Consider the following 27,925-nt stretch of genomic DNA (forward strand, 5'->3'; position numbering starts at 1 on the left):
GAATTATTTTGAATATCCTGCTTGGATTTTTAGCACTGCCTTCTGAGGTAGTAACAGAGGGGACGGGCAGCTCAGAGCGGCCAGGCCTGGCTCCCAGGGAAGACAGAGGGCTGGCTACAGGCACGAGTGGCGGTGCGGCCACATCCATCAGGAGAAGTTCCCGGATGTCTATTTCCAAGGCCCAGCAGTGCTCTGAAATGAGGCCAAGCTCAGTTGGACACGCACTGGTCCATGGGCTCCGGTCCCAGGCCTGACCTAGCAGCAGGGCCACTGCTGGGTCTCCAGTGCAGGCAGCCCCCATGTGCAGGACAGGCTGGACTTGAGCGCCTGCAGTCTCCCTTCCACACAGTGAGACCCGGCTGTCCCCAGACCACGGCGGGGCTGTGAAGGGCAGGCTTGGAGTTGGAAAGGAAGGCGCTGGTGCATGTGAACTTGTAAGAAGTGGTTTTATTCCAGGTGTGTGTTTCATAAAGACAATGTCCTCAAGGACAGCTAGTGGCACATGCTTTGGTCAAGAAGAGGAGAAGCAAAACCAGAACTGGGCTGAATCCCCACAAAGGACAGCTGACAAGTGCAGAGCCTGGTGACCACGGGAGGTGAGGGAGAGACCTTCTCAAGGCGCTCTGAGCAGCAGTCCTTACATTCAACGAGAGAAGCCCACACCTGAGCCGGCTGAGGCTCCAAGGAGCGGCCTCCACTCTGGCCCTGCTTCTGTCCTCAGCTGTGGCAGGAGGCATCCCAGGTGGACGGGGGTCCCGGGATGGCGGCAGTGAAACTTCACAGCAGAGGAAGGGAACAGCGAGGCCACCAAGGGGAAGGGTTTCCTGTGCTGAGTCTGGGGGGTTGCATGTGTCCAAGCACGGGAGCGCGGCCAAGGGGCGCTGCTGAGAGCCAGGTGGCAGAGGAGGCCGCTGAACACCCCTCCGCGGTGGTGCCGCAGACCATGGACACGCACTCCCCACTCATGGCCATGTGGGCAGCAGGAGAGGCGATCCGGGCACAGCAGGGAGGACTACGGGGGGTGGCAGCTCAGATCGATGGTGGCTCCACTCCCAAGCAGAGACGGAGACCCTATGGGGGTCAAGGACCTCTTTAAGAAGCTGGGAGCCCCCACGGGCCTCTCCCCAGGAAAAATGCATATGTGCACACACATAACGGTATACTGGAGAACCCTAAACCTTCCGGAAGCCATGAAATCCTGTGAACATACACTTTCTTTGAAAGACCAGGTAGAGGTGTCCACACCAGGGCGATTTGCCTCAGGACAGAGACCCCAGGGGTTCCGGACTAAGAGTCTTTCCCCACCATCACACTGCCTAAGCCAGTGGCACAGGGCAGGATGGGCGGGGCGGGGGAAGGGGGGACAACAGAGGGGAATCCCACAACAGGGCCATGGGAGGAGTGGGAGCGGAGCTCTCTGTGGCTGGGAGAAGGATCTGGGAACTGTCTACCCAAACAGGGGCCACCAGGCAGCCTCCCAGGCCCCTGCAATAGCTGAGCCTTGGAGGGAGCCCTCCCCGCAGGGGACGAGACTGAGAACGAGGTGTGGCCTGGGTCGTCACGCCATGTAGGGGATGTTCTGCCCCAGAAAGGAGTCCCATTCTTACTGGCCGCCCTGACCGGTGACGCTGTATTTACAGAGGCAAAGATCTGTGAGAACGCAGGGGGCTGTTCGAGGGTGTGTGGTGGCTGCCTGTCTTCCCAGTGGGCTCAGGCAGAGGAGACGGGGCACCAGCTGGTCATTAAGGCCCAAGAGAGAGGTCTTGGTGGGCACATGGCCAAACAGAGGCGCAGTCCATTTAAAAAACAATATCCCAGCTCCCTCTGCGGCCTCCTGCGGAGCCGGTGGACACGCACAGAGGAGCGGGGTGTGTCAGGCTCCGCATGGGGCTGGCAAGGGCGGATGGGTAATGTCCCGAGGCCTTGCGCTTTCATGTTTCCATCCATCCGTGTTCTCCTTTGAGTGCCCACCTGTTCTCCCAGGATCCCATTCCTGCCACAGCCAAGCCCTGGGCTCGGCACCTCCCGGACAGGTCTCCGAGCTCACCTCCTTCCTAGCTGCGGCCCACCCTGCAGGCGGCCCCTCTCTTCCTCTCTCTCTTCCCAGCCGTCAGCCTCTCCAGAAAAGCCGCCCACTTTCTCTTCTGCCGTCCCCACAGCAGGCCCCAGGGCCCCGGCTGGCCTCTGCGCAGGCTTCTGCGCTTGCCCCCCGCCCCCAAGCAACAAGGGGAGGGCCCCACCCAGGGCCCCACCCACCACTGTCAGACCCTCGGAAGGGCCAAGGGAGAGGACAAAGGGCACCTGCCTAGTCTGCCAGCAACAACCTGGCACTCTGACCACTGCCTCTCCCAGGACACGGACACGGCAGGGTGCCCCTGCGCCCTCCCCAGAGCAAGCTTTGGGGAAACGTGTCGCAGGGGTGTCTGCTGATGATCCTGGCAGAAATGTGAGGAGACGGAAACGGCCCACGTGACACTCCCCCACCCCAACCCCCTCTGGTCCCAAAGTCTCATGCAAAAGGTACAGGAGGCCCCAGGGCTACTGTCATGTGTGCGGCAGCAGCTGCCACTGCTGGGCCTGGGCGTCAGCCTGACACTTGCTGATCACCAGCTGGGCAGGTTTCGTCTCCAGGCAGAGGCCACTAATGGAATGCTGGATGAAAGATCCTTTTCTCCTCCATTTCTGGAAGGGATGGGGGGTCGGGGGGAAGAGGGAAAAACAGAAAACAATGATTAAAACAATGATTGCGCCTTCATTTCACACGCGTACACACAACCCTAGGCGGGGCCCCTCACCGAGGCCAGACTGCCAGAAGCTTGAAGCCCTGTTCTGCAGCCTGGCATTAGTCGCTATCTCGATCAGAGGAGGCAATGCCGATGCCCTTGGGCTGAAGATGTATCATGTTCGGCTGGCACAGTGTTGCTTAAAATTTGGCTTAGTCACCACACACAAGTCTGCCTTTCTAGCTTGTGCTTGGATACAGGGCCATTTCTTGTGTGGCCTCCGTCGGCAGGGCTCAGGATTTGTTCGGTCTCCATTTCGCCTTCCTGGTCCTGACTTCTCCTGGAAGGGATTTCCCACCAGCTCCTGCAGGCACTGGAGCTTGTGAGTCTTCCTTGAACAAGCTTTCTTCTCCCCGCAGCCCTAAGCTTCCCACCTGGCCCATAACCATGAGGCTGGTTACCCACACCCCCTAGTGGGGACCAGCCGCCATCTTTGTAGACATGTCCGTCCTGCGGGATGCTGGGAGTACTCAAGTTCCCCATCGTGCCTTCCTTTCTGGGTGCCTTTCTCCCCCAGGCCTGACAGGTGGGGACAGTGTGGTTACCCTTTCCCCAAGAGGTCCTGCTGACCCTACATCCGGGTAGCAGGCAGGGCCCACACCCGGGCTGCAGCGCAGGCTTAGTGCCACCTTGGCGTCGAGCCACCTGTAATGTAGCGGCCCCCACCCCGCCAGGTAAGTGACTTGGGCGACAAGTTCATGTCTTTCTTTCATCCTTGTGGCCAGCGTGATCTGTACATTCTGTCACCCAGGGGAGACACCCAGTGCATTTTTGTTTCATGTTGAAGGAATGAATCACCCAGACACTAGGCAGTGCTCCCCAAACAGCAGGACTCTGAGGGCCACCTACTGTGCACCCGGCCATCCGAGGGCCTCTCGCCCTCCCCAGGCCTCTGCCTAGAGATAAGACATCGCATCACAGCCCTGCCAGTCCACGTGCTCTCTATTCTCTGCAGGTTCCTTTTATAAGCCAGGAGGGTGGGATGGGGGGTGCGGGGAAAGTCTGAGCTGGGACCTGCCACCTCCGTCACACCTGGTCTAGGGCGCAGGAGCCTCTCAGGTGCATGAACCCCAGCTGGCCAGAGTCCAGAAGCTGGTCGAGGGAGAGCTGCTCAGCCTGTCCTCCAGGAGAGGAGAGGCCCAGGCACCTAGAGGCCTGGCAGGACTGGCAGGAGCAGCATGAACGGGGCAGGAGAGTCCTACAAGCCCGGCCAGCGCAGCACAGATGGGAAAGTGGGTGCTTCAGCCAGGGAGGTATTTGAGGGGAGGCTTCCCCGGCAGATACTTCCTTCCTCTGGCCTCCACATAGAGCAGGTGGCATGGGCTCAGAGCTTCCCCTCAGGGAGCTCCAGAAGGGCAGATTGTGCCAGCTCACTACGGGGAAGGACAAGATGCAACCCCGCCCCCATCGAGAAGCACTTCTGCTGCATCCAGCAAGGAGGCTACAGAGCAGCGCCCCCGGCACACACACACATACACACACACACACACACACACACAACTCTCGGCTACAGGAAAGGGACCTTGAAGGGGATAGCAAACTTCCAGTCATCCCTAAAGAAAGAGGTGACCTAGGCAGACAGAAAAGGAGTGGGAGAGCCAGGAGTGGTGGCGCATGTCTATAATCCCAGCTACTTGTCAGGCTGAGGCAGGAGGATCCCAAGTTTGAGTCCAGCCTGGGCAACTTAGTTGACCTTACCTCAAACTAAAAATTGTTTTAAATGGCTGGAGACATGGGGAAGGGAGTGGAGAAGAAAAGAGGAGAGGAAAGAGACGGGTGGAAGGAGACCCCTGCAGGCCAGCATAGATGGCCAGAGTCAGGCACTGGGAGCGCTGGCAGAAGCTGGCAAGGCAAGGGCTGGAGCAGCCTCAGCTCGGGAGCAGGGAGCCCTTGTCACTGGCTGCTGAGTGTCCTGAGCAGGTGGCTTTGTCTCTCCAAGCCCATTTCTCTCGTACAGGCCACCCTGACCTGTCTCCAGGGCTCGGAGAAAGGGGGTGAGGGTGGGGACAGATGCACCAGCCTGGGGGCCAGGCACATCAGCTGGGACATCACGACATCTGGCCCTCAGCCTCCCCAGGCAGCCAGCAGCCAAGAGACACCGACTGGGCACCCCGAGATATCGTCCAGACTGAGTATCACCCCAGGGCCACCCCTCCCCAGCTGTGTGGCAACAAGACCTGGTTTACTCACCTGCAAGGCTGGGCTGGTACCCGGAGCCCCTGGGAGGCGGGGAGGATAAGTGACAGCCCCGGCACGAGCAGCAGTACCCCTGCTACCGTTTATTTAAACTGCGTGGCTGTCAGGGCCTAAGGAAGCAGCGTTCACAAGACAAACTGCTCCTGTCTCAGACGGGCAGGACTGTTGCAAAGGAAATACTTACCTAAAGAGGTATTCTTCCCGAGTGAAATAGTAGGCCCGGGTGTTGCCTGAGGTCCTGCCAATCCTCGCTCTGGAGGGTTTATCAGAGACTGCCCGTCTAAAGCTGGGCTTCCCCGTCACAGTCTGACACCACCAGCTGCATGTCCCCCTGGGGCTGCAGACCACCTGTGCCCTGGGGTGGAGCTCACCTGTTTGCCTTCTTTTGAGTTGCACACCTGCAGGACAACGGGGGACCCGGGAGAGGACCCGGAGGTGGAGGCGGTGGCCAGGCACTTGCCTTGCTGGTGGATGAGATGGTCACTGAACAGCCAAGCCTGCAAGACAAGGAAAGGACAGCTCTGCATGGACAGGTGGGAAGACAGGTGATAAAGCAGGTATGCTGTATTCTACAAAAGTAGTAGAATTTTCCACAAACAATTATAGAAGCAAGGGGAAGGTATATGGGTATTCACTGTACACATCTTTCAGTTTCTCTTTTCTTTTTTTTTTTTCCATACTGGAGATTGAACTGAGAGCCTTCATACGGAACTACATCCCCAGCCCTTTTTTATTTTGAGACAGGGCATTACTAAGTTGCCCAGGCTACGCTCAAACTTGAGATCCTTCTGCCTCAGCCTCCCAGAGAGCTGGGACTACAGGCATGCACCACACCCAGTTTTTTTTTTTTTTTTTTTTTCTTTCTTTAGCTTGAAAGTGTGTATAATCAAATACTGAGGTGGGGAAGCTTAGCTGGAGCCAACCAGAGGGCAATCAAAGAGATGTCAAGGGACACTGGGGACAGGAGAAGATAACAGGACATGGGACCAGGGAAGCCCGGGAACGGCTGGCTCCGGTGTCGACAGGGGTGGCGCTCATGTGCCTGCTCATGTGCACCGGTTCCTGAAGGCTGCTGCCCATCACATGAACCGACCACAGCTGCGCCCGGGGAGAACTGGTCACTGGCTGGGTGAATGGGAGGAAGTGCGTGGGGAAAGTGTGCGGTGCACACATCACAGAGCGCGAGGGCCGCTGGGAAAGAGGCTGAGGAGGGGGTGGACGGAAGGGGCAGACCGAAGCGCCCTCCTGACCAGTGCCCCGGCGCCCCTCCGGCCCCCAGTCCTGACTCATGGGCCCTCAGCAGCTTACCTGGGCTGGTGGGGGGCTCTTAGCAGAGCCCCTGCAGATCCCCATTCCAAGCAGGAAGTCACCAGCTGTGTCCTGGCCCTGGGATTCTAAGCAGTTAACTCCCTGCTTAATGATGCCAGGGAGCACTTCCTTCACGGGGACCCTGAGAGAAAAGATAGCCATCAGGCTGGGGCCTCGCTGCTTACCCATGTCCTCTGCCGGAGCACAGGCCCCGGGCACCAAGGCCTCTGCAATCCGCAGGCCCAGCGGGGATGAGGGTGGGGGTGGGCAGGAGCAGCCTCTAGGAAGACCAGGCCTCAGCTTCCAGAAGGTTCTTCCAAGAGGCCCAGGGCCACCCAGAGGCCAGGCTGGAGACCCAGAGGAACTGGAAGGGAGAGCTTGGGCCCAACAAGGGGCTCCTCAGTCCCGAAGACAAAGCCTGGGGAGAGGATGGGTCCCAAATCTGGCTCATGACCAGATCTCAAAATGACGCGGAGCCCATTGTTTGAAGAAGCCAACTTGAAATACACAAACAGAAAAGGTGCTCAGTCTCTCTGTAGTTAAACAAATATATGTTAGAGAATCACCCATATTTGTTTACCGTATATATTTGAGAACACACGTACACACATGCACGTGTGTTTTTTAGTGACAATGCCCAGAGGTGGTAATAACTGTCAGACTGGATATGCTCATAGCCCACCAGCGAGAATGTAAATGCATCCAGCTCTCTGGGAAAGCAGTGTGAAATTAGGATCAATGTCCTTTAAAATGTGCACGCCTTTGACCTAACAATCCCACTTCAAGGAACTTACCCTATGGAAATAACTATATCTTAAAAAAGATATTTATTTCAGAGTGGCTGACACTGGAAACACTGGAATAGTTATCCAACAACAGGGGATGGGATAAGTCAATTCTGATTCATCCACAAGGTAGGAAAGCCTTGGACCATTCCAAATAACTATGGGAAAGAATATCTTGCGCGCTTCCTGCCTCAGCCTTCCGGAGTACTGGGATTCTAGGCAACACTCCCATTTAAATTCTAAGGTAACATACAGTAACGTGAATCTAGCCTCTCCTGAAAAGATAGGAAGATCAGGCCTCACTGAGCTCAAGTTCCAGCCTCCCAGCTCCTGGCCCGAGGTGCAGGGTCTACAGTCTCCATCCAAACGCTGTAAGAAATGACAGCTCCTTGCGCCTCTGCGCTTCAGAAGTGACGCATGCGCAAGGGCTCAGTTCTCTCAAAAGGGGTCACTCCAAGAAGCTGTTCACTCCTTACATTTTGGAATTTAGTGTACTTCCCTTCACAGCTGTCGTCTGGGGAGCTGGAGCTGGCCAGGCTGCCAGCTTTCTCCCAAGGCCGCTGCTGTTGCTCATAGCGTCTTGGAATTTCTTGGAAAGGCTGCAGGCTCAGCTCCGTCTCGTTACTCCCGAGGCACGCGTATTTGGAACATCGGGTGATTTTATCTGGTTTTATCATCCAGCACATTCCCGGGGCTTGGCTACAACCTGGCTGTGGCTGCTTTCTAGAAATCTAATGTACTTTTTCTTTATTTTTATTTTTTTTTTGGTCTTTTTGAGACAGGGTCTCGCTATGCAGTTCAGGCTGACCTTGAGCTCACTTTGTAGCCCAGGCTGGTCTTGAACTTGAAAAGATCCTCCTGTCTCAGCCTCCTGAGGGCTGGGATCACAGGCGTGCGCCACCACACCCGGCTGTAATGTACTTTTAAAAGTAAAGATTTCACCTGGCAAGAGCGAGGTCCTGAGTTCGATTCCGGTACCAAAAAAAAAGTAAAGATTTGCTTCCTTCAGAGACACGTGGGCTCTGAGGGGTGGAGTTCCCCAGTGTTCCAGGGGATGGAGCTGGCAGCAGCAGGACAAGCCATAGATAGAGAATGCTACCATCAGGCATTTTTTTTTTTTTTTTTTTAGGCATTCTTGAGGCCTGCAGACCTTGACATTTATTCAGCCAAAAATGTTTCTTAAGTACTTCTTTTGTGACAAGCATTACTGTAGATGCTGGAAATAATGAAATGATCAAAACAGATCAAAGCTTCGGCCCTCATGGGGCTTATAGGCAAGTGTGGGAGGGAGGTGACAACAGATTTAACTGGTCAGATACAGGCTGGATGCCAGGAAGGCCGATGGAGGAAAATCTAAATGCGAGGTTTGGGGTGCTGCTGCTAAGTATTCAGGGAGAATGTCCCTGGGGACAGGAGACGGGTCAAGATCTGAAGAAGGTGAGGGAACGAACCCCACGGCTGGACCACGACACCAGAGAGGACTTCGGAAGGAGGAAGCCTGGCCAGCCGGCCACACGGTCCTGTTCCCGGGGACCACAGGCCCAGGGCACACCCTACTGTGCTTCGTGCCCCCATTTTCGAGAACAGACGTTCCCTGTGTCCCTCACCGTCTCTGCGACTGTAATATTAAGGGATGATGCTTGATCAAACCGGGGTTCTCTGCGCCCGGCCCCTATTGTTAGCTGTTTCTCCTTTTCCCCAGCAGCAGATGAGCCTGCAGAGTCTGCCTGCCGGCAGCTTTTTGCCCTGGCTGCTTTCTCTCCTCAGGATGAACTGCCAGAGCGGGAGAATCGGGTCAAGGGTGAGGGAGGTTTCTGCCGCCTTTGCTGCATTAATGCAGTGTTTCCCGAGGCGGCGGTATCCATTTCCAGGTCCAAGAGCGGGTCTTAGGAATGCGCTTCCTGTCGCACCTAACTGATGACTCCTGGTAACACCTGCCAGGTCCCCACGCCCTCAGGCAGAGACAGGAGCCAGGCTGTGGGGGGCGGCGCAGGAGCTGGGGCGCACTCACGTGAGCTCGGGGTACACGTTCTCCAGGTACCAGCGGAAGGACTTGCAGTCCATCTTCTTCCTCTGCTCGATCCTCGTGGCCACGCTGAGGGAGGAGATGAGGCCGGGGTGTGGGGAGGAGGCCCTGGAGTGGGGTGAGGACCACACAGAGCCCCCCCCAGGCCCCAGGAGGGCTCCCTCTTCCCGCAGGCCAGGAGCCACGCAGCCCTGCCCCGGCCAGCCTTGGCCACCGGCCCGTGCCATCCTCAGACCCACAGGTCACTTCGGGCCTCCCGGTCTCCCTCTCCTCTGCTCAAATCCTGCTCTGAGCTCACTTTTGCGAGGAGCTCAGCCCACAGGGGACCCTGGGCTTCTCGTTCTCGGAGACCTCAGTTCTCACACCAACTGGTCCTTATTTTCCCAGAGAATTCTCGAACTACAAATTTTCCCTTCCTGCCTTCCCGCTGAGGAGAAAGGGTCGAACAAAAAGAAGCGCATGCCTGAAGCATCTCTGAGGCGCTTGGGGCAAGAGGAACCATCTGGCGGGGGACACCGCTGCTCGGTGTCCTCACCTTCCTCAGAGAGGCCAAGCACGACGGCCACGGCCCAGGCCCTCAGCCTCCTCCTGCCTGAGTCTCAGCTGCTTCTACAGTGCGCCAGGACACGACTCCTCACCTCAGAAAGCGTATGTGAAAATCCAGTGAATTTAAGGGGATGCGAAGTGCTTAGCCAGGGTCGGTCCTCAGTAAAACAAATATTTAATGACACAACTTTTTTTAAAGGGATAGCTATAAATAAATACAGCGAAGATGATTCATTCACAGAGAATCATTAACAATGTTTTCAAACTCTCCTGACGTCCTGCTTAAGGAGGAGGTAAGGAGATCTTACACGTGGTGTGGTGTTCCCATGTGCAAATGTGCGCGCACACGCACACACGCGCACACACCAGAAATGAGTTTCGTAAAACAGTACTGACCCTTCGTTGCCCTCAACTCTGATTTCCTATTTTGTTCTGTGCTAATCTAATCTATGGTGTTTTTCTTCCCCTCTTTTATAATGCTGGTCACGACTCACTAAATTGATTTCACAACCCATCTGCATTTTGAAAATGCTTCACTAGAGTCCTAACCGTCCCCGACAAGAAAATAGGCTGACGGGTGACAATTTTGAACGGGGGCGGAGGTGAAACCCAAAATGCCTTTTGCAGGCAGCCCCTTCCTGAACACCCCCACAGGCGCCCTCTTCCTGCGGGCAGCTTGGCATGGCGAGGCTCTCACACGCCATTGAAGTGTGTGCCCCCCGGGGAGCCCTCTCTGGCTACCAGAGCCCACGGGAACGAGTCTCAGATGTTAGGGAGATTTTGAGCGGCTCCTGTGAGCACAATGCTTTGTATTTTGGGGCTGTGCTAAGGTGGGTGGAGGGAGGCGAACGGGAGGCGGGGCCCACCTGCCGAAGGCCTTCCCGATGGCGGAGGGCCGGGCCTCATAGTAATATTGCTTGTACTCATCCATCCACACCTCCGCAGTGCGCTTGGTATTCCTACAAGGGGAGGCAGGAGCAAAGAAAGGTCACAGAGAGACGACAGTGTGAAGGTTAGGGTCAAGCTCAGCTCTTATAAAACTTTCGTCCATTAAAAATATATATTTAAGAAAAAAGCGGAGCTCTGTGTAGCTCAGATGGGAATCGCAGGAGAACATGCAAAACGGTACTGGTTGCAGCGGTATAAATTAGCACAGTCTTTTTGGAGGACACTCTGCCAATACCCGGCAGCTTTGTAGCTATGGCTACTCTCTGACTCTCCACTCGAAGGAATCTATTCTGCGGAAATACCTGCGTGTGGGCAAAAAGGACAGGGAGTGAATATTTGTTTAGCAGAATATCGGTGACCATCCAATGCCCTTCAGGAGGAGAGTAAGTGTGTCCACAGATGGAGGAGGAGGCTACCCTGAACAGAAGGGCTGTGGTGAGTCCGTGCGGACACAGATGATGTGTGTGGCACAGATGGGCGTGAAAGAGCGGGTCGCTGAGGGGGTTCACAGCACCACCTGCGGGCACACACGCATGGCAGAGGGTGTTTCTCTGCGCCTGAACTGTGCTTATGAAAATGCATTTAAAGGCTCGAAAGGTTAGGCCAGCGGTCTAATAACATGCTTAGTTCTGTTTAAAAGCCTGAAATGACAAGTCAGCCACTATTAAGAACAGTCAGTTCTGCTGAGACAAGTGGACTATGCATAGAAGAATGGGTAAAAAGGTCTCTCACTTTTTTCTCTGTAACACTATAAAAAAGTGAATACATAATATAGATATGTCTAATTTATCTTGGTATTGCTTGAGTTTTCTGCAGGAAATATATATATATATATATATATATATATGATTATAAAAACAAAAAGGGGGTGGGGGGAACAAACCCCCAGCCCACTGATTTAGCCACTTGGGAAACCGCTGCTCCAAACCGCGCAGGGAGAAGCTAGGGTGAGATGGAGAATCACTCTTAGGACAGGGTGCTCCCCGGGCCCCCCGCCACCGCCATCAGGACTGTAGGGCTCCCAGGACCGCCCACTCTCTGGTGAGACCAAGTGCGCCCTGTGGCTGGGACACAAATGGACAGATGCATGTCCAGGTCAAGGTCGGGACACTACACCTGGGACTAGCGCCTGGGGCCTGCTAGGGGGAGGGGGTCACTCAGTCAGTCACTGGGGAGGCTTCCCAAGACTTTCACGGGCAATGCGGGGGTCAAGAGGCAGCCTGCAACAATGCGCCCAACTTCGTCCTTTCATCCCTCAAAGTACCGGGAATCCGAGAATGTCAGACCTTGGAGGGAGAAACAGGGAAACTGAGGCCCGTGAGCCAGGGAGGCAGCCCGAAGTCACATGGCAAGTGGCAGGGTGGGGTCTGGGGCCGGGCTGTCCTCCTCGCACTCCAGGGCTACTCCCACGGGGACCTACCTGATGTAGGTGAGGGCATTGCCCTCCGGGAAGTTGTAGGGGTGTCGCTTCCTGAAGACATGGCCCACCCTGCTGCAAGGGACGATTTCCAGACTCCCTCCGCACATCCACACCCTGAAGGAGAGCTCTGAAGGAGACCGCAGCGTCAGGAGGGGAAGGGGCCGCTGGACAAGCCCCCTTAGAGAGGGTAGGAGGGGCCGGCCTCCCTCTCTGGGGTCTCACGGGAGGTACTTGCTGGAGTCGGAGCTCCTGGGGCTGATGAGACGGGCTCTCCCACCCTCGCACAGGCTCATCCCACGCACGCATGTGCACACCCGCACACACTCGTGGCCGAGCCCCAGGGCAGCAGTGGGACAGGCTGTGAAGGAACCAGGACTCTGAGCGCCAGGGGAACCGCACCGAACGCGGCAGGAGCATTTGCAGCCCGCGCCCGGGAGCCCCGCGCACCTGCGAGGAGGGGAAACGCCGCCCGCCGCCCACACGCTGCCCCTGCTGCGGTTCTCCGCCTGTCCCCAGGCTGGCTGCTGGGCCCAGACGGGCTCCGGGTCCAGGCTGTCGCTGGCTGTCCCGACACCCTTCCTCCTGAGGGTGCTGGCGGACCCCTGAGGGTGCTGGCTTCTGCGATGACCGAGGGAGCTCGGCTGGGGAGTCGTGTGGGGAGCCGCAAAAAGAGCGTACTGTGCTTTCCAGAAGGGGGTGTCGCGAAGCGCCCTCTCTGTTCCGCTCTCCACCCCCTCTTTATGGCCACCACCACCTCGGTAGCTGGTGGAGCCTCATATAATCTCTTCTAGCTCCCTGCTTTCCTTCATATCTACCCTAGAGTTGGACACCTGCGATTTTCTTTTTTTTTTTTTTTTTTCCTTTTGAGACGGGGTCTCGCTATGTAGTTCAGGCTAACTTTGAATTCATTTTGTAGCCTAGGCTGGCCTCCAACTCACGGCAACCCTCCTGCCTCAGCCTCCCGAGTGCTAAGGCATGTGCCACCACACCCACCCACCTGTGATGTTTAAACACTCCTTCCTGTCCCAAAAAATCCACGATTCGAGAGGAAGACAGTTCTCTCATGAGTTCCAGCCTTGGTCGCTCTTCCACTCCACAGCTGACCTCAAGGAGGGCTGCAGACCCTGGCCTTAGGCAGCCCAGCAGGTGAAGAGCAAGGAGGGAACAGGACTACCGCCCTCTTCTGGCCAGCCAGGGTGCACCCGGCGGTGTCCAGATGCAGCTCAGCTGCTTCCCATACCTGGGTCCACACACAGGCTTGGGCCTAACGTAACCTGCCAGGCACCCAGCCCTCTCCTGGGGAGACTCTGCAGCTCGCCTTAGCAACCAATATTTGAAACTGGGGACACAGCAAGGGGGCACAAGATCTGCATTCTGGTTCCACTTCTGCCAGACCAGCGTTGAACTAGTTAAGTCAGCTCCTCCCACTGAGCATACCATCCACACGCATCGGGTTGACATTACTGTCAGCAGCAGCAGCGACAACAGCAGTAACCATCTATTTCCTGAGCACTGCTATGTGCCATGCTCCTTATCCACTCTCTAACTCTCACTGCAATCCTGTGAAGTCAGAATAACACCCCCATGCCCTATTTGAGACAGGGTCTCACTATGTTACTGAGGCCCTTGAACTCCCAGACTCCACTGATTTTCCTGTCTCAGCCTGCTGAGCGCTGGGACTATGCACAGGGGCATGTCACAGTGCCTGCCTTTATCTTCACGTTGCTTTTCATAAGGCCGGTGAGGCTCACAGATGTTAGATAACCTCACCAAAGCCATCCAACTATTCATTCCGGAAACGCAACACAAAATGTACACTCTGTCCAGCAAGCTGAGTGTTTGAGTCAGATTCCTCAGGGCATTCGGTGACTTGTTTTATGTCACACGCTGTTTTAGATGCCCTTAGACGCTCGTATACTGGAGAGACAGGAACTCAGTAAAGAAACAAAAAGCCAGCGTGTGAGAAGATGTGTCACATACATAGCATCAGAGGGTGATAAGAGCAATGGAGAAAATTAAGCCTGAGAGCAGGTGGAGCTGGGGGAATGACGTTTCCTACGAGGCTGATTTGAGCTAAGCCCTGACACAGGCAACCGAGGGAGTCAGCGGCTGTCAAGCAAGGAGCTCTCCAGGCGGGGACCAGCAAGGGCCTGGTGCATTCCCAGCGGGGAGAGGGTGACAGCAGGTTCAAGGCACAGCAAGGAGGCCTGGGGCCGGGGAAATCGAGGCAGGGCAAGAAGGACAGGAGACGGAGATGCAGTTCCTAGGGTATGCTGGGGAAGAAGCCCTACTGGTGTAGACCTGGTGGCCGGGGTGGGGACTTCAGAGATTGCCTCAAATAGCATGGCAGCCCTTGCGGGGTTTCAGCCAGGAAGAGACATGACCCATCTATGTTTCAAATGGGTTCCCTGGGATGGGGTCCAGAGTTTAATGCCAGAGCATGCGCAAGGCACTGGATTCCAGCCCCAGCACTGCCTAAATAAATCAAATCAAATCAAAACAAAGAGACCTCTAAGGAGAATCCCAATGGTCTCACATCCACCAGGCCCAACTTGAGGTGCCCCAGGGCTCCTGAGTTTGGGGGCCGCCGGAACACAGCCAGTTTGGGCATCTCCCTTCCTTCAAGAGGGACATGAAAGGCTCAGGGAGAAGAGATTCCCGGCCACAAATCAGCCCTGGCAGCGGAACAGCTGAGCGCCGCAGCCGGCCCAGACAGTCCTTTGAATTTTCTCTCAGAGACACAGCCCTCACCAGAAGGACTCTGCAGGCCACCTTTCAAGCTCCCCAGCCACGGAGCCCGTGCCTCAGGCAGAGTCTGAAGCAGCTATTTGATCATTTACTGCTACTCTGTCAGCCCCAGCCCCAAAAAATGGAGAGAGAAGGAGGCCTCTGGAGGCAAGAGAGCCTGGTCCTTTCACAGCTGTCAAAGTCCTGGCAGGAAACCGGCTTTGCCAAGGCTGCCTTCGGGCCGAGGCCCAGGACACAACACAGGTCACTTAGGCCCCAAACAGGAAAGGAGGTCAGGAGAGATGGGTCACTGCAGCCCCAGTTCCCAGAATTCACTCCTCCAGTGCCTGCCTGGAAATTTTTTCCGAGAATAAGTCACCCCGGGGAGGAAATCCACACCTATGTCCACCTCTCTAGTGGGTGCCAAGCAGGCTGGGTTTCAGCCTTTCTGTTCGGGGGAGAGCACCTTTCCCCTCCTGCTTCTCCAAGGAAGAAACTGAGGTTCATAAGAATTGACCACTTCACCCGAGGCCACCACCCAGGCCACCTATGCTGGCCCGGTGACCCTGACAGCACTCTGCAGCCCCAGCACCCAGCCAGGCAGCGGTGGGGGGCACTGAACCAAGCTCCCCAGTGAACGTTTTACCCCTGCTGGCTCCTCTGCTCTTCCGGGAGGGCCAGGCCGCCTGCGGGCCTGCTGGGCATGGGGTGTCCCTATGGTCTCAGCGAGGATGGCCGCCCATCCTGGGGACGCGTTTTATCATCACCTCATTTACTAGCCACAGCAGCCTCCGGGGGAAATTGGGGTCCAGGGAGACTTTAACTTGCCCAGAACCAAACAGCTTGGAGGACGAAGGGCTGGCACCTGGCCTCCGACCCCACAGCCACTGCGCACCACCCGCAGCCCTTCTGGGGAGGAGCAGCTGTGGTCCACATTCGGTCTATGTGTTCTTCGGGCACTTCTAGCCATGTGGCCACAGGCTCCCTCTAAACACCTAAGCTTTTTTGTTGTCTAGCTATAGTGATGTGACTCTGGTTAAAATGTTTTCTTTTTGTTCTTTCTTTTTTTCTTTCTTTTCTTTCTTTCTTTTTCTTTCTTTCTTTCTTTCTTTCTTTCTTTCTTTCTTTCTTTCTTTCTTTCTTTCTTTCTTTCTTCTTTCTGGTATTGGGGATTGTACCCAGGCTAAACTACAACCCTAGCCCTTTTAATGTTTTTTTTAACATTTTAAGACAGGGCCTCACCAAGTTGCCCAGGTGGGACTTGAACTTGCAATCCTCCTGCCTCAGCCTCCCAAAGTGCTGGGATTGCAGTGTGCAAAGCCACACCCAGCTTGTGCCTCGGGTTTTAGTTGGGAAAATGTAGGCAGGATTCGCTTCACAAGGGTCTTGTGAGGTCTAAATGACGTAACCTGTGGGACGTCCTCAGAGCCCCCGCAGAGAGCGTGCGCAGTCAGTGCCCTTGCCAGGACTAAATGACGTAACCTGTGGGACGTCCTCAGATCGCCTGCAGAGAGCATGCGCAGTCGTACGACCACTACTGCGGCCGTGTTGACTGTCCCTCCCCCACTCACCGAAGTTCTCTCCTCCCCAGATGTCCATCTGGGCGTCGTACTTCCCCAGGTGGTTAAACCAGGCCTTGTCGATCACGAAGATTCCTCCAGCTATGACAGGGGTCCTGGGGAGAGGAGAGGCTAAGGCCCGAGGCCGTTTGTCCCCAGTCCCTGCTTGCAGGGTCGCGGGGCAGGATGTCTGGCCAGCTCGAGGCTCCCTCTTGATGGATCCCAGCCCTCTTCCCTCCCCGCCCCTGCAGGCCGGGGTCTGAGCACGGACTAAGCAGACTGAGCGCTCAGGATCCCCGCAGCTGAGCCTGCCTCCCACGGGCCTCGCGGGCTCCCGACCCCGGAAGGAAGGGGCTCCCCAGCCCGCGGCAGCCCTGACCTGATGGGCCTGGTGGGGTCTGTGCGGGTCATCTTCTGCTCCAGGGGAATCTGCTCCCACTTGAAGTGCAGGCTCCAGTCGAATCCTAAGGGACAGGGCAGGGTGAGGGCAGGGCGCAGGGCAGAGTCTGCTGGGGCTGTTGTCCCCCTCATTCTACCTTCTAGGTGGATCGCAGCTGGATCCCAGAGGGCCTTGGGCTCCACGGGCTGTCACTCCGTCCTCCGGAATGAGTCAACCCCCGCCTCCTGGGGCTCACCACCCACCACAAGAAAAACTACACAGATAAACACATGCCTGCACAGTACTTCAGTGGAGATGAAAAGTGATTAAAAAGAGACTATAGGAGTGGATGCTATTCTAGTAAGGAGAGTTGGGAAAGGCTCGCTAAAAAGGTAATGTTTCAATATAGACCAGATTAAAGGGTGGCTCCACAAGAATATCTGTGGAAAGAGATTTCTAGGCAGGAGCCGCCGCAAGTGCAAAGGCCCTGAGGTGATTCCCCAAAGAGGAAACACTTGGCTTCCCCCAGAATCCCACCCAAGCTGAAGATCTGATTAATGGCTGATCCATTTATTAGGAGCCAGGCCCTGAACAGGAAATCCTGTAGGGCCCAGTAGCTCCTGGCCAGTCTCTAGAGGAGCAGTGTCCAGCAGAACTTCCTGCAAGGATAGAAATCTCTCTCTGTGGCATCCAGGGGGATCTGCTCCTGTAGTAATGTGGTAGTAAAACCTCACATGGCTGGTGAGCGCTTGAACTGCGGCTGGTACAACTACTGATCTAACTGCACATCTTATTTCATTTTAGTTAATTTAAATATCAATAGTCAAATGTAGTCCACGTCTGCTGTGATGAGCAAACAGCACATCACTGCCAAGTTGAGAATGGTCCAGAAGATAGAGCAGGCGAGCCACAGACCTAAACCACACGCGCCACTTCCGGTGTTCTACAAGTCAGAAAAAAACCATATGCAGCCAATTTGAATAGAATATACTCCATGCAGTACATCTCAATCATATTTCAACATGGCATCGATAAAATTACTAATGAGATATTTTATATTCTTTCACATTAAGTCTTGGAAACTCCAAAGGTTGCAGTGCGTTTTTTTTATAAATATAGCACATCTCAACTCCAGCTGGTCGCTTGACCACAAGCCACACTGCAAGAGCTCACTGGCCAAAGGTGCTTCACAGCCTAACAGCCGCTGTGTCACACAGCGAGGTCTTGACACCTCCGGGGTGAGCATCCCAGGAATCTGTGCACAGCCAAAGGCTGCCCTGCCCCACGCTAGAGACAGCTGCCAGAGGGCCTTGTGCCAAGACTGTGGCCGTGGACCCTGGCCTGGCAGCATCTGGGAAAACTGTTGCTAGTGTCAGGGGAGGGAAAGATGGGGACTGGCCTGACTCTGCTGTCCTTCAAAACCAGGGATCCTCCAGGGCTTCTTTCATGTTATCTTTGGAAGGGAGGGTTGGGGGAGGGAAGTGTCTCGCTCCGGCACAGCCAGGAAGAGCACCGCACAGAGCCAGGGCTTTTACCTGCCCCCAGTCTGCTTCTTTTCAGGCCCAGAGCCCCTCCCCTGGGAGAAGGACCCACCTCCTCGAAGGTCAGCGGAGGCTGCCAGGTAGGCAAAGTTATCCAGACTGATGACATCGATGATGGGGCTCACCACACGCGTGTGGTCCTAGGAGAGGAGGTGCACAATGGCGTGAGGCCAGGGATTCTCTGCAAGAAAAGGCTCAGCCATGTGCTCTGGGGACGTCTCTCTGGAAGAATGCACAGCGGCCAGTGCTTCCTGCTGGGTGTCCCAGGGGTCACCCAGACCTGTGTCAGGCTCTGGCCGGCCCCACCCGAGTCCCCAGGTACAGGACAGCCCCAGCCTCTTCTCCTCCTACCATGTTGAGCCCTGCAGGGATCTCATCTTGTGAAGCCTTTGCTGATGCTGCAGGCAGAAGGGTACCTTTGTTTTTTTTAAGCTGCTCTCATAATCACAGTCTAGACAATGCCCGGGACGGGGACTCCTCTGCTGCCTGAGGTGGTTCTCGTGCTGCTGGCTTGAGCAGCTGTGCTGTGCGCTGTCTACCTTTGTACGTGCTTGGGCTGTCTTCCCAACTGGTTCACCAGTAGCTTGCAGGCAGGGGCCCTATCGTCCCTGGATAAGGTGGGTGGGGGGCCTCTGCTGTCATGCCACATTGCCCTCGAGGCCAGACTGGCCACTTTGGCACCTCTTGGAATACAAGTCCAACTTGAAATGTTGTTCAGTGCATAGGGTAAACTATGCTGCAGTGGTGGTGGATTTTTAACTGAGTTTAAACTGAGTCACACTTCCCCGCCCCCTATGAGGGGCACGGGGTAGCCTCATCCTCCTCTCCGCTCCTCCACCACCGTCCTTTCACCCTCAAAACCCTCTCGTCTGTAATTAGGGCTGCAGCTAGGCCTACTCTGCAGTTCCTCCATCCCCAGGACAACAGGACGGGAAGGAGAGCTGACTTTTTGATGCTCTGTGGGGGGGCCTTGCTGCTTCTGTCTGAGACGCTTTTGTGCTGAGAGAGGATTCACACACTATAGATCTCACTATCTCAAGTGCACAGCGTGGCAGCCTTTAGTATGTTCACAAGGTTACCATCACCGCTCGCTAGTTCACATTTTCATCACCCCACCAAAATCTATTGCTGTGGATTTACTATTCTGAGCATTTCCTATAAATGGACTCATATGACATATGGCCTTTTGCGATTGGCTTTTACTTCCTCTAAGTTTTTCAAAGTTCATTCATACTGTGATACACATCAGCGCTTTGTTTGTATGGCTGAGTAATATTCCATTGTATGGATATACCATATTCATTTATCCGTTCATCAGCTGATAGACATTTCTACCTTTTGGCTGTTCCAAATAGCATCTCTCGGAATACATGGGTGCAACTTCTTGTGTGGGTGTAGTTTTGGTGTTTACTTCTCTTGGGTACACACCTAGCCATGGAAGTGTTGGGTCAGATGGTAATTCTACGTAAACTTTTGAGGAAGTGCCAGGCTGTTTTCCAAGGTGGCTATTTTACATTTTCACGTGCAGGGTTTTACTCATCCACATCCTTGCCAGTAATTGCTATTGTCCATCATTTTAATGTGGCCATCCTAGAAAGTGTGAAGTGTCATTCACTATGCTTCAGAGTGTCATTTCCTGGGTGATCAATAATATTGATCATGGTCACAGTTAAATACTTCCTTGAAGAAATGCCTATTCAAGTGCTTTGCTCACTTTTAAAGTTGGGCTGTTTGTCTCTTTTTGGTTAAGTTGTACCACCTCAGCCTATTTTTTCTTTAAGAGGAAAAAAAAAATTCAAAACAAGATAATAGAAGGGTAACAATGGTTAGTACCCTGCATACGCCTCTTTCTGGTTAAGTTGCACCCCTTCAGCCTTTCTTGCCATCTGTCCACATCCTCTCATTCTGGGGAGCAGCAGGGACGCTCAGGAGCCCCCCACACTGCAGGCTCTCCCTCCTGCCTCCTTGTAGGGCTCCCAGCCTGGCTGCAGCTCCCCGGCACGGGTCCTGCCTCTCCCAGGATCAAAACCAACCCGTGTGCAGTGGGAGCTTTCACAGCAGTCCTCACAGCAACCCGTGGACACAGACAACTGTCCCGGCTTCCAGACCAGAGAGCTCAGGCAGACCCCCGAGCAGATCACTGAGGCTTCCTTGGCCTCCAGCCCGGCTCCACGCCGTGTCTCTCCTGCCTCACACCGGAAGCCTGGAGCGAGCCCCGAAGGCCGCCCGCTTGCCCAGGGACGGGCGGCTCACCTCCTTCACCCGCTGCAGCATAGGCTGCAGCCACTCGGTGTTCACCTCGCAGTGGCTGTCGAGAAACGTGAGGACAGCAGCCGCTGCCACATCTGCCCCGCGGACTCGGGACCGGATCAGCCCTGCGATGGGAGAGGCAGAGATGGGGGCTGGGACTGAGCCCCAAAGTCCCGGGGGCCCCCGTTCCCCTTCAGGGGCCGAGGTACGGTCCAGCCTTCCCCTCGTCCTTTGCTTTGTTCCCTCCCTCCCTTTCTTCCTCTCCTCACCCATTACTCACCTCCATGTGCCAGGCACTGACCAGCAGTCAAGTTTAGTGAGTGGAAAACGCAATAAAGTATGGTTTGGCCCTGAAGGAGAGCCGGAAAACAAAACCCTTTCCCCTGGGAACCTGTGCCGTGGGATCCGCCGGTCGCACCACCAGGCACGACAGGGAGAGAATCCTCCAGACTGAGACGCACTTGAGTCTGAGCACCTGCCCCCGAGCTCACCCTGAGCGTGTTCGTCTCTCTGAGCCTTGGTTTTCTTATCTCTAAGATTCAGAGAGCTGACGATCCCTGCTTGTCAGCATCAAAGGTGACAAGGGGAGAGCCTGGTGCTTGGGAACCTGCACGTATAGGTTCTGGCCTTCTCTCCAGCTGTTCACTGGCCAGCAAAGAATGGGCTTCTCGGGGCGGGGACCTGTTTGGTCAGGAGGGAGGAGGCCCAGCTGGTCCTGCCCTTGCCATCCAGTCCCGGGAGCTGTGGGGAGGGAAAGGCCCTGGTCCGTGCTCTCTGACACAAGTCACTTCCTGGAGAGAGTCCCCCGCCACACTTCTGCCCGACACTCTGCCTCTGCCCACCGGCCAGACGGCCCATCCTCCTCCTCCCAAGGAATCCCGGAAGCATCTGGTCGTGAATGTACATCCATCCTCCGACTCGGTGGGCAGCACGTCCCCAGCCCCACGGCACCCGCACTGCAGTGGTTTAGGACACAACACTTTCTCTCCAGCCATTATGGCCCCGGGGCCTAACTGGTCTTCCTTACACACATGTCTCCCCCTTCCCTCACTTTCAAACCTTCAGGGGCTCCCTGCTATCCACTTATCAAGTCTAAACGCTTCCTTCTGGCTTTCAAGGTCTTCTCCCATTTCAGGTGATTCCCCCCATCTCCCCGGCTGACCAGGCCGGGATTCTCACAGGAAGGCCAAGCACGGCGAGGCTGAGGCTGGCGTTCATGTTTGATGCATCTGGCTAGATCGTGGCCCCCCTCTCTGTCACCCTGGGAAAATTACTGAGCCTTCTGAAACCCCAATTTCCCTATTTACAAAAATGGTCGTGAGGACCAAATGGGAGAACGTGGGCCACGTGGTGTGGACACCTGGCAGTCAGGAAGAGGGGCTCCTAGGACCCCCCTCACTCTCTTGGCCGATGGGGGCCTTTACATGCACAGCCCAGGCCTGGAGTGCCTCCCACTGCCGCCTCCGTCCTGTCTCACGAGCTCCTCGCCCCCGTCGAGGCCCACTCCTCCACAGGCTCCTGCCCCGCGCGTCCCAGCTCTCCTGTGCAAGCAGCCTGCCTGGTTCTGTGGAGGATGTGGCCCTCGGCCCGTAGCAGCCCTCCGCGGGCTGGGGCCGGGCTTCCTGCTTCTGTTGCATCCCTAGAGGGCTGTGCCCGACGCCATGCCACAGCCAGTGCCCTGCAACCCCTCTCAGTTAGAAGCGAGGTTACATCTGCCTAATCCTTCCCTTTGCCTTTGTCCAAGCCTGCCCATGCAGGCCCTGGCTTCTCACCCTTAAGGTAACCTTGTGAAGCAGAGGGTGCTCTCATCGTTCCACTTCTCAGAAGGGACAGTGAAGGCAGCTGGAAGTAGGGCAACGTGCCTAGAGCTGTCCAAGCACTCACCTTCCCGCCGGTCGTTGCGCAGGCACTTGACCTTGGGGATCCTGGTCAGGAGCAGACAGTCCTCAGCTGAGGGTAGACAGAAGGAAGGCAAGTTCACTCAGATGAGCGGGCAGCACACCACGAGTGGCTTGGCTGCCATGGAACTGCCCAGAAGCTGTTCCATACCAGCCCAGGGTAAGGGGGAGGGCGAGGTGGGAGGTCACAGGCATCCTTTCCCTGCCAGCTGAAGGACCGGTCTGCCCCAGGCCAGCGTGAGGAATACCCGTCTCTGTGGCCTTCCCCCGGCCTCACGCCAGGGGGCGCCAGAGAGCACAGCGCTGTCGGGCAGCCCTGTTCTCGGGAAGCTGTTCAGAAGGGTGCTCTTTCGCACGCAGCAGCTGTAATCACGAAGAACGCTGTTGATGTGGCTCCAGATTTTTTTACACGTCATACCGTTCATGTTCTATCCTAAGCAGCACCACCCTTTCCCCGTCTTTGGCACTAGGGCTGGGTACAGGTCCTGGGAAAAAGACCACGGAGCTCTATTTGCCGGCGGAGAGGGCAGGGCCCCGTGGCTTGGGCATCCGGAAGGAAGACGTTCGCTTCTGCCTTGTGGGGTGGGGAGAAACGGCGTAGGGTGGAATGGAGCGGAGGACGGGGACACTTACGGTCGGAGCTGAAGTCATCCACTAAAATGATCTCCTGGATCAAGCTGGCTGGAGTCCGGTTCAAGACGCTGGATCGCAGCAGGAGAGAGAGGGAGCCGGGTTCAGGGGCGGCTTCCATTCCCCCGGCCCCACCACTCCGCTCCAGGCAGCGCGCGGGCCACCGCACTGCCTGCAGACGTCCTGGCCCTGACCAGAGCTGACCCCCAGGTTCTCACCCGCCTGGCGCAGCCGCCTGGACCTGGGCGATGTGGGGCAGGGACAGCCCCGCCGCCGACCCAGGCGGCCAGTGAGGCTCCCGCCGTCCCCGAGAGCGGGAGAGGTCTTCTCAGGGGCCCCTCGTTCCTGCCTTTCCTCTGTGCCCGTTTCTGTCCATCTCTCCGGGTCAGGGCACTCAAGCCTCTGAGTCCGTGGAACACACAGGGTAACCTTTCCAAATCCCCTTCTTACCGAAGTTCATCGGTGGGTGGGGGTCAGGCCTGACTACAAGAACCAGTTTAATTTTTTTTTTTTTTTTTGTGGTACCGGGAATTGAACTCACAACCTCGCGCTTGCCAGGCAGGCGCTTATGCCACTGAGCTACATCCCCAGCAGAACCAGTTTAGAGGACGGGAGGAGGAGGGACCTCTCTCTGATTCACCAAGTACCCACTTGGCTGGCGCCCACCCTCCTCAGGCCTCATGTTCCTCCTTGCCTCCTTCTGCTCTGAATCCTGCGTTCCAGCCCTTGTCATGGACTCCTGGCCTCTGTTGGCCTACCGTAGGCCTCTGGTGTCTCCTGACCCTGATTCGCCAGCCCCACTTCTCAGGACAGCACTCACTTTCCCAGTGCCTGCTGGTCTTCCTGTGACCTGGCCAGAGCACCCGCCCTCCGGGACCTGCCAGGCCAGAGGCTCTGCAGACTACCCGGGCCTTGAGGGCCCTGGCACCGGGATATGGGGCCCGGCCGGTTACCTCTTCACTGTGCGCAGAAGGGTGGAGCGGGCCTCGTTGTGGAAGGTGATGATGACGCTGGTGGCCGGCAGGTCCGCGGAGTAGGACAGGGATGGGCAGCTAGAAGGGAGCGGGGAGGTCAGGGGCCAGCCGTGGGGCACCAGCAAGCGGCTCCACGCTTTTCTTTGCTGTTCCCCAGAATGGTTCTGTGAGGCAGAGAAGGCCTCACACGGGCCTGGCAGCCAGGTGCCACCTCGCCTGGAGTCCTCGCAGGGAAGCAGCTGGTGGGGGGAGCCCTTCCCAGGCCCGGAGCTCATTACCAAAGACCTGGAACACCCAGAGAGCCCCACCTCCACTGCCTGTTTAGGCGGACTTCCTACCAAGGCCGGCTGGCACCAGGACCCAGGAGGGAACCGGACCCCAACGGAGGCCCCTGCCCACTGGGCAGCAGTAAAACAAAATGGGGGTACAGGGCAAGAAGAAAACCACCCTCCTTTTCCTCCTGGCTCCCTGGGGCTTCTTCCTTTTCTTCTCCCACTCTCCCACTCTGAGCAGGAATCACCCCTCCCTGTCTGCAGGGGATCCCTCCTTCTTGTGGAGGAGGGGACATAAACAGCCCTGCAGGGGGCACGGGGAGCGGGGCAGGCCCCTGAGGAGACCAGGCTTTCAGGGGCTCGAGAGGGTAAGGAAGCACTCCGTCCCCGCCACCACCTTCCTCCCTGTCATTCCTGCTACTGCATTGATTGGGCTCCGGCCGCCTGGAGACAGCCGCCTCCGCTGGTTCTCACAGCGATCTTCTTTATTGCATTTGCTCCATGACTATTCCAACAGCGACTGTTTTTTCATTACGACATGCATTCCCCTGACGGGCACTTCTAGCAGGAATTCCCAGGCCTATTTCCTGCCCCCTAGAGCAGAGCCGGTCAGCCGGGCAGGAGTCCCTCCAGCCTGGGACCCCCAGGGGAGAAAGCCTGGGAGACTTGAAAAGGGACGTGGGACAGCGGTGTGGGAGGGAATCCTTCCGTCCGCTCCCAGAAGCCACATTTTCCAAAGGTCTTTGCAATGGGCCAGGAGTGGGCCCGGCCGGCTGGGAAGGCGTCCGCGGCACCCAGCCCCAGCCCTGACTCCGGGCTCTGGTTCGCTGTCCTCGGCCTCCAACCATTAGGTGTCCAGGAAGGAGGGAATCTGGATAGCAATGTCCTTCTGTTCCGGGAGGGCACAAACGACCCATGTCCTGTCTGCATGGTGGACGTCAGCCTCTCCCCGACTCCCACCTTCCGCGTGGATTTCTTAGCTCTATGAGGACGGGGCCGGGAGTCGCAGAAGGGTTTTGTCGCCTGCCGGGAGTTGCACTGTGGGCTGGTGGGGCTGTCCCTCTGGTCCTAACAGATCTGTCCTGTGTGCTCTATGTCTCTTTGTTCCACTCGATGGCGAGGGGGTCCCCTGGGTTGAGGGGGGGCCGGGAACTAGCCTGTCACTTCCCAGTCCAGGAGAAACGGCAGTGGGAGGACGTGGGCTCCACACACAGGCTCCAGCTACACACACACTCACACACACACACACACATACTCATACACGTATGTATGCACAGACATATGTGCCCACACACACACCTGCACACGCATACTTGGACATGCCTGAACACCCATGCATGTGCGCATGCTAGCCCGGTCCACCTTGGTCCTGCAGCACCCTACAAATTCACCACTGCCCTGGGTGTAGAGTTTCATTTTATTCTTTTATTTATTTATTTATTTTTTGCCTTTCTGAGACAGGGTCTCACTACGCAGCTCAGGCTAGCCTTGAGCTCACTTTGTAGCCCCGGCAGGCCTCAAACTCACAGTGATCCTCCTGCCTCAGCCTCCCAAGTGCTGGGATTACAGGTGTGTACCACCACACCCGGCCTAGAGTCTCATTTTAAAACATGTTTCACCCTATGGGCAATTTCCCCTTCTGGTTTCTCAGTGAACACCCAGAAGCTTCAGAGTGGGAGTGAGCTGGGAGGACAGGCAGAGACAGACCAGCCAGACCTTAATCCTCAGGTTTGGGTCAGCAGCTCCCCTGGGCCCTGTGTTGGCTTAGGTCAGCCATGGTCAGGGCTGCCCACAAAAGGCCGAGCAGAGCTCAATGGACCTAACCTTGCAGGCCAAGCCGAGGGACACGGGGGGACTGACCTGGGCTGACTGAGAAAGGGCTTCTCTGGGACCTGGACACGGCTGTTTATTTTATTTATTTATTTTTGTCTTTTTGAGACGGGGGTCTCGCTATGCAGTTCAGGCTGGCCTTGAGCTCACTTTGTACCCAGGCTGGTCTCCAATTTACAATGATCCTCCTGCCTCAGCCTCCCAAGTGCTGGGATTACAGGTGTGCGCCACCACACCCAGTGACACCGCTGTTTAGACCTGGGCGTGAGAGGACAGGTTGTCCATAGCAGAATTATTGCCTTACTTGGCAGCAGAAGGGATTCTAGGGACTGGCAGCACAGTGAGTCCAACGTCTGGGGAACCCTGGCCCCCGCATCTGTCTCACCTTGCACAGGCCTCCCAGCCAAGCCCTCTGGACCTCAGAAGCGCCTCGACTAAGAGGAAGGTGCTGAACCAGCCCTGCCCCTTTCTTTCACATGCGGGCTTTGTGCTATGGAGTGGCTGCTTCAGAAATAACTCTTGCCCACCCACAAACCCGGGCCAGACAGCTCAGTGCTTGTGGCTGGGTCCCACGTAGCTCCTGCTTCTTATGCAAAGCAGCAGGCAGAGCAGGACCCTGGAACCAGCCAGGGTTGGCAAGGAGCCTTCCCTGGAGAAGAGGATGCTGAGCCAAGTCTTGACGGATATAGGTGGGGTGGGGGAAGTGTGTTCAGGCGGAGGGAACCGCGTGTGTGAGAACGAGGAGGGAGGAGAGAGGAGTGCAGGACTGCAGCTCCCGCAGGTGACACCAGGGGGAGGAAAGGACGAGGGTGATGTATGCTGCAGACAGGACACACAAGGCCCTGAATCACAGAGGAGGGTCATGACCTGTGCAAGGCTGGTCTCTCATGCAGCGAGAGTCAGAGGCGGGGCTGGAGTGCGGCTTCCCTGTCTTTGGTTCAGAACCTCTGCTACCTCCCACGCCGGGAGAACTACATTAGCAGGTTTCTGGGAGTCACTGGGGAGGTGGGGCAGGAGGCAGGAGGCAAGGGAGACCCATGGGCTGGAGGCGCCTTCTCAGGAGCCTGCGTCCCCTCCTGCCTGAGACCCCCCTGTGGTCAGTGGCAGGTGGCTCCTGCTGGGATGCCGGATGAGGTGCCACAGGCCCCCTGACCCCAGCTGGGGGTGTTTCCTTGGTCTTTGAAGGCTGTGAGTCAGCTGATAAAATAGGACAGCCGCTGAGTACAAGAGCTTTTGAATCTAAGTCACTGGACCAAGACTGAGAAAATCTTCCTCAATACATGTGAGGAAAAGAAAGCCAGCAGGACAGTGGGGGCCTTTTTCCAGCCTTCCTTCTTGCCCACACGATGGGGGCCGTCCCTACCAGCTGCATCAGTCATCTTTCTGTGGCTGGGCCAAAATACCTGACGTACATCTCAAGGAGGGAAGGTTTATTCTGGCTCAGAGTTTGGGTGGTTTCAGTCCACGGTCAGCAGCTCCAAGGCAGAAGCACCGTGGAGGAAGGATAAGGTATAGGGATAGCTCCTCACCTCCTGGAAGCCAGGAAGAGCCAGGCAGGAAGGGGACAGGGATCAGATACAGCCCCTCAAGTTGAAGCCCCAAGACCCGCTCAGACACACCCAGAAGTGTATGTTACTAATCTCCTATGCATCCCTCAAGACAATCAAGTGAAAAGATTAAGATTAATCTTCACACCTGTAATGACGGGTGTCCCGGATGGGTCGGTCAGGACTTAGCTTGTCACTCTCCAGCTGGTTGAAGGCGTGCTGCCTGTAGGGGTCCTCTCCAGGCTTCAGCTGCTTGGCTGACAGGTACGCCTTCTCGTCAAAGCCTTTCGAGGGTGTTCCTGTCAC

The 27,925-nt window shown here is 56.3% G+C and overlaps 1 protein-coding gene across 1 annotated transcript; it reads right to left on the reverse strand.

Annotated features, from left to right (window-relative positions):
• Positions 1 to 427: 427 nt before the first annotated feature.
• Positions 428 to 27,925, reverse strand: Galnt16 (polypeptide N-acetylgalactosaminyltransferase 16; the record flags this gene model as incomplete). The annotated part of the gene is given in 14 exon segments (XM_013522005.1): positions 428 to 2,682; positions 5,351 to 5,476; positions 6,288 to 6,429; positions 9,084 to 9,167; positions 10,511 to 10,603; positions 12,013 to 12,139; positions 16,311 to 16,414; positions 16,678 to 16,762; positions 18,271 to 18,358; positions 20,472 to 20,593; positions 22,353 to 22,418; positions 23,000 to 23,067; positions 23,950 to 24,048; positions 27,768 to 27,925. Coding segments are annotated over 14 exon segments (1,500 nt in total), but the record flags the coding sequence as incomplete, so codon positions are not given.

The sequence above is a fragment of the Chinchilla lanigera genome, unplaced genomic scaffold (genome assembly GCF_000276665.1).
Source record: "Chinchilla lanigera isolate Chin_1 unplaced genomic scaffold, ChiLan1.0 scaffold00065, whole genome shotgun sequence".
Classification (NCBI taxonomy): Eukaryota; Metazoa; Chordata; class Mammalia; order Rodentia; family Chinchillidae; genus Chinchilla; species Chinchilla lanigera.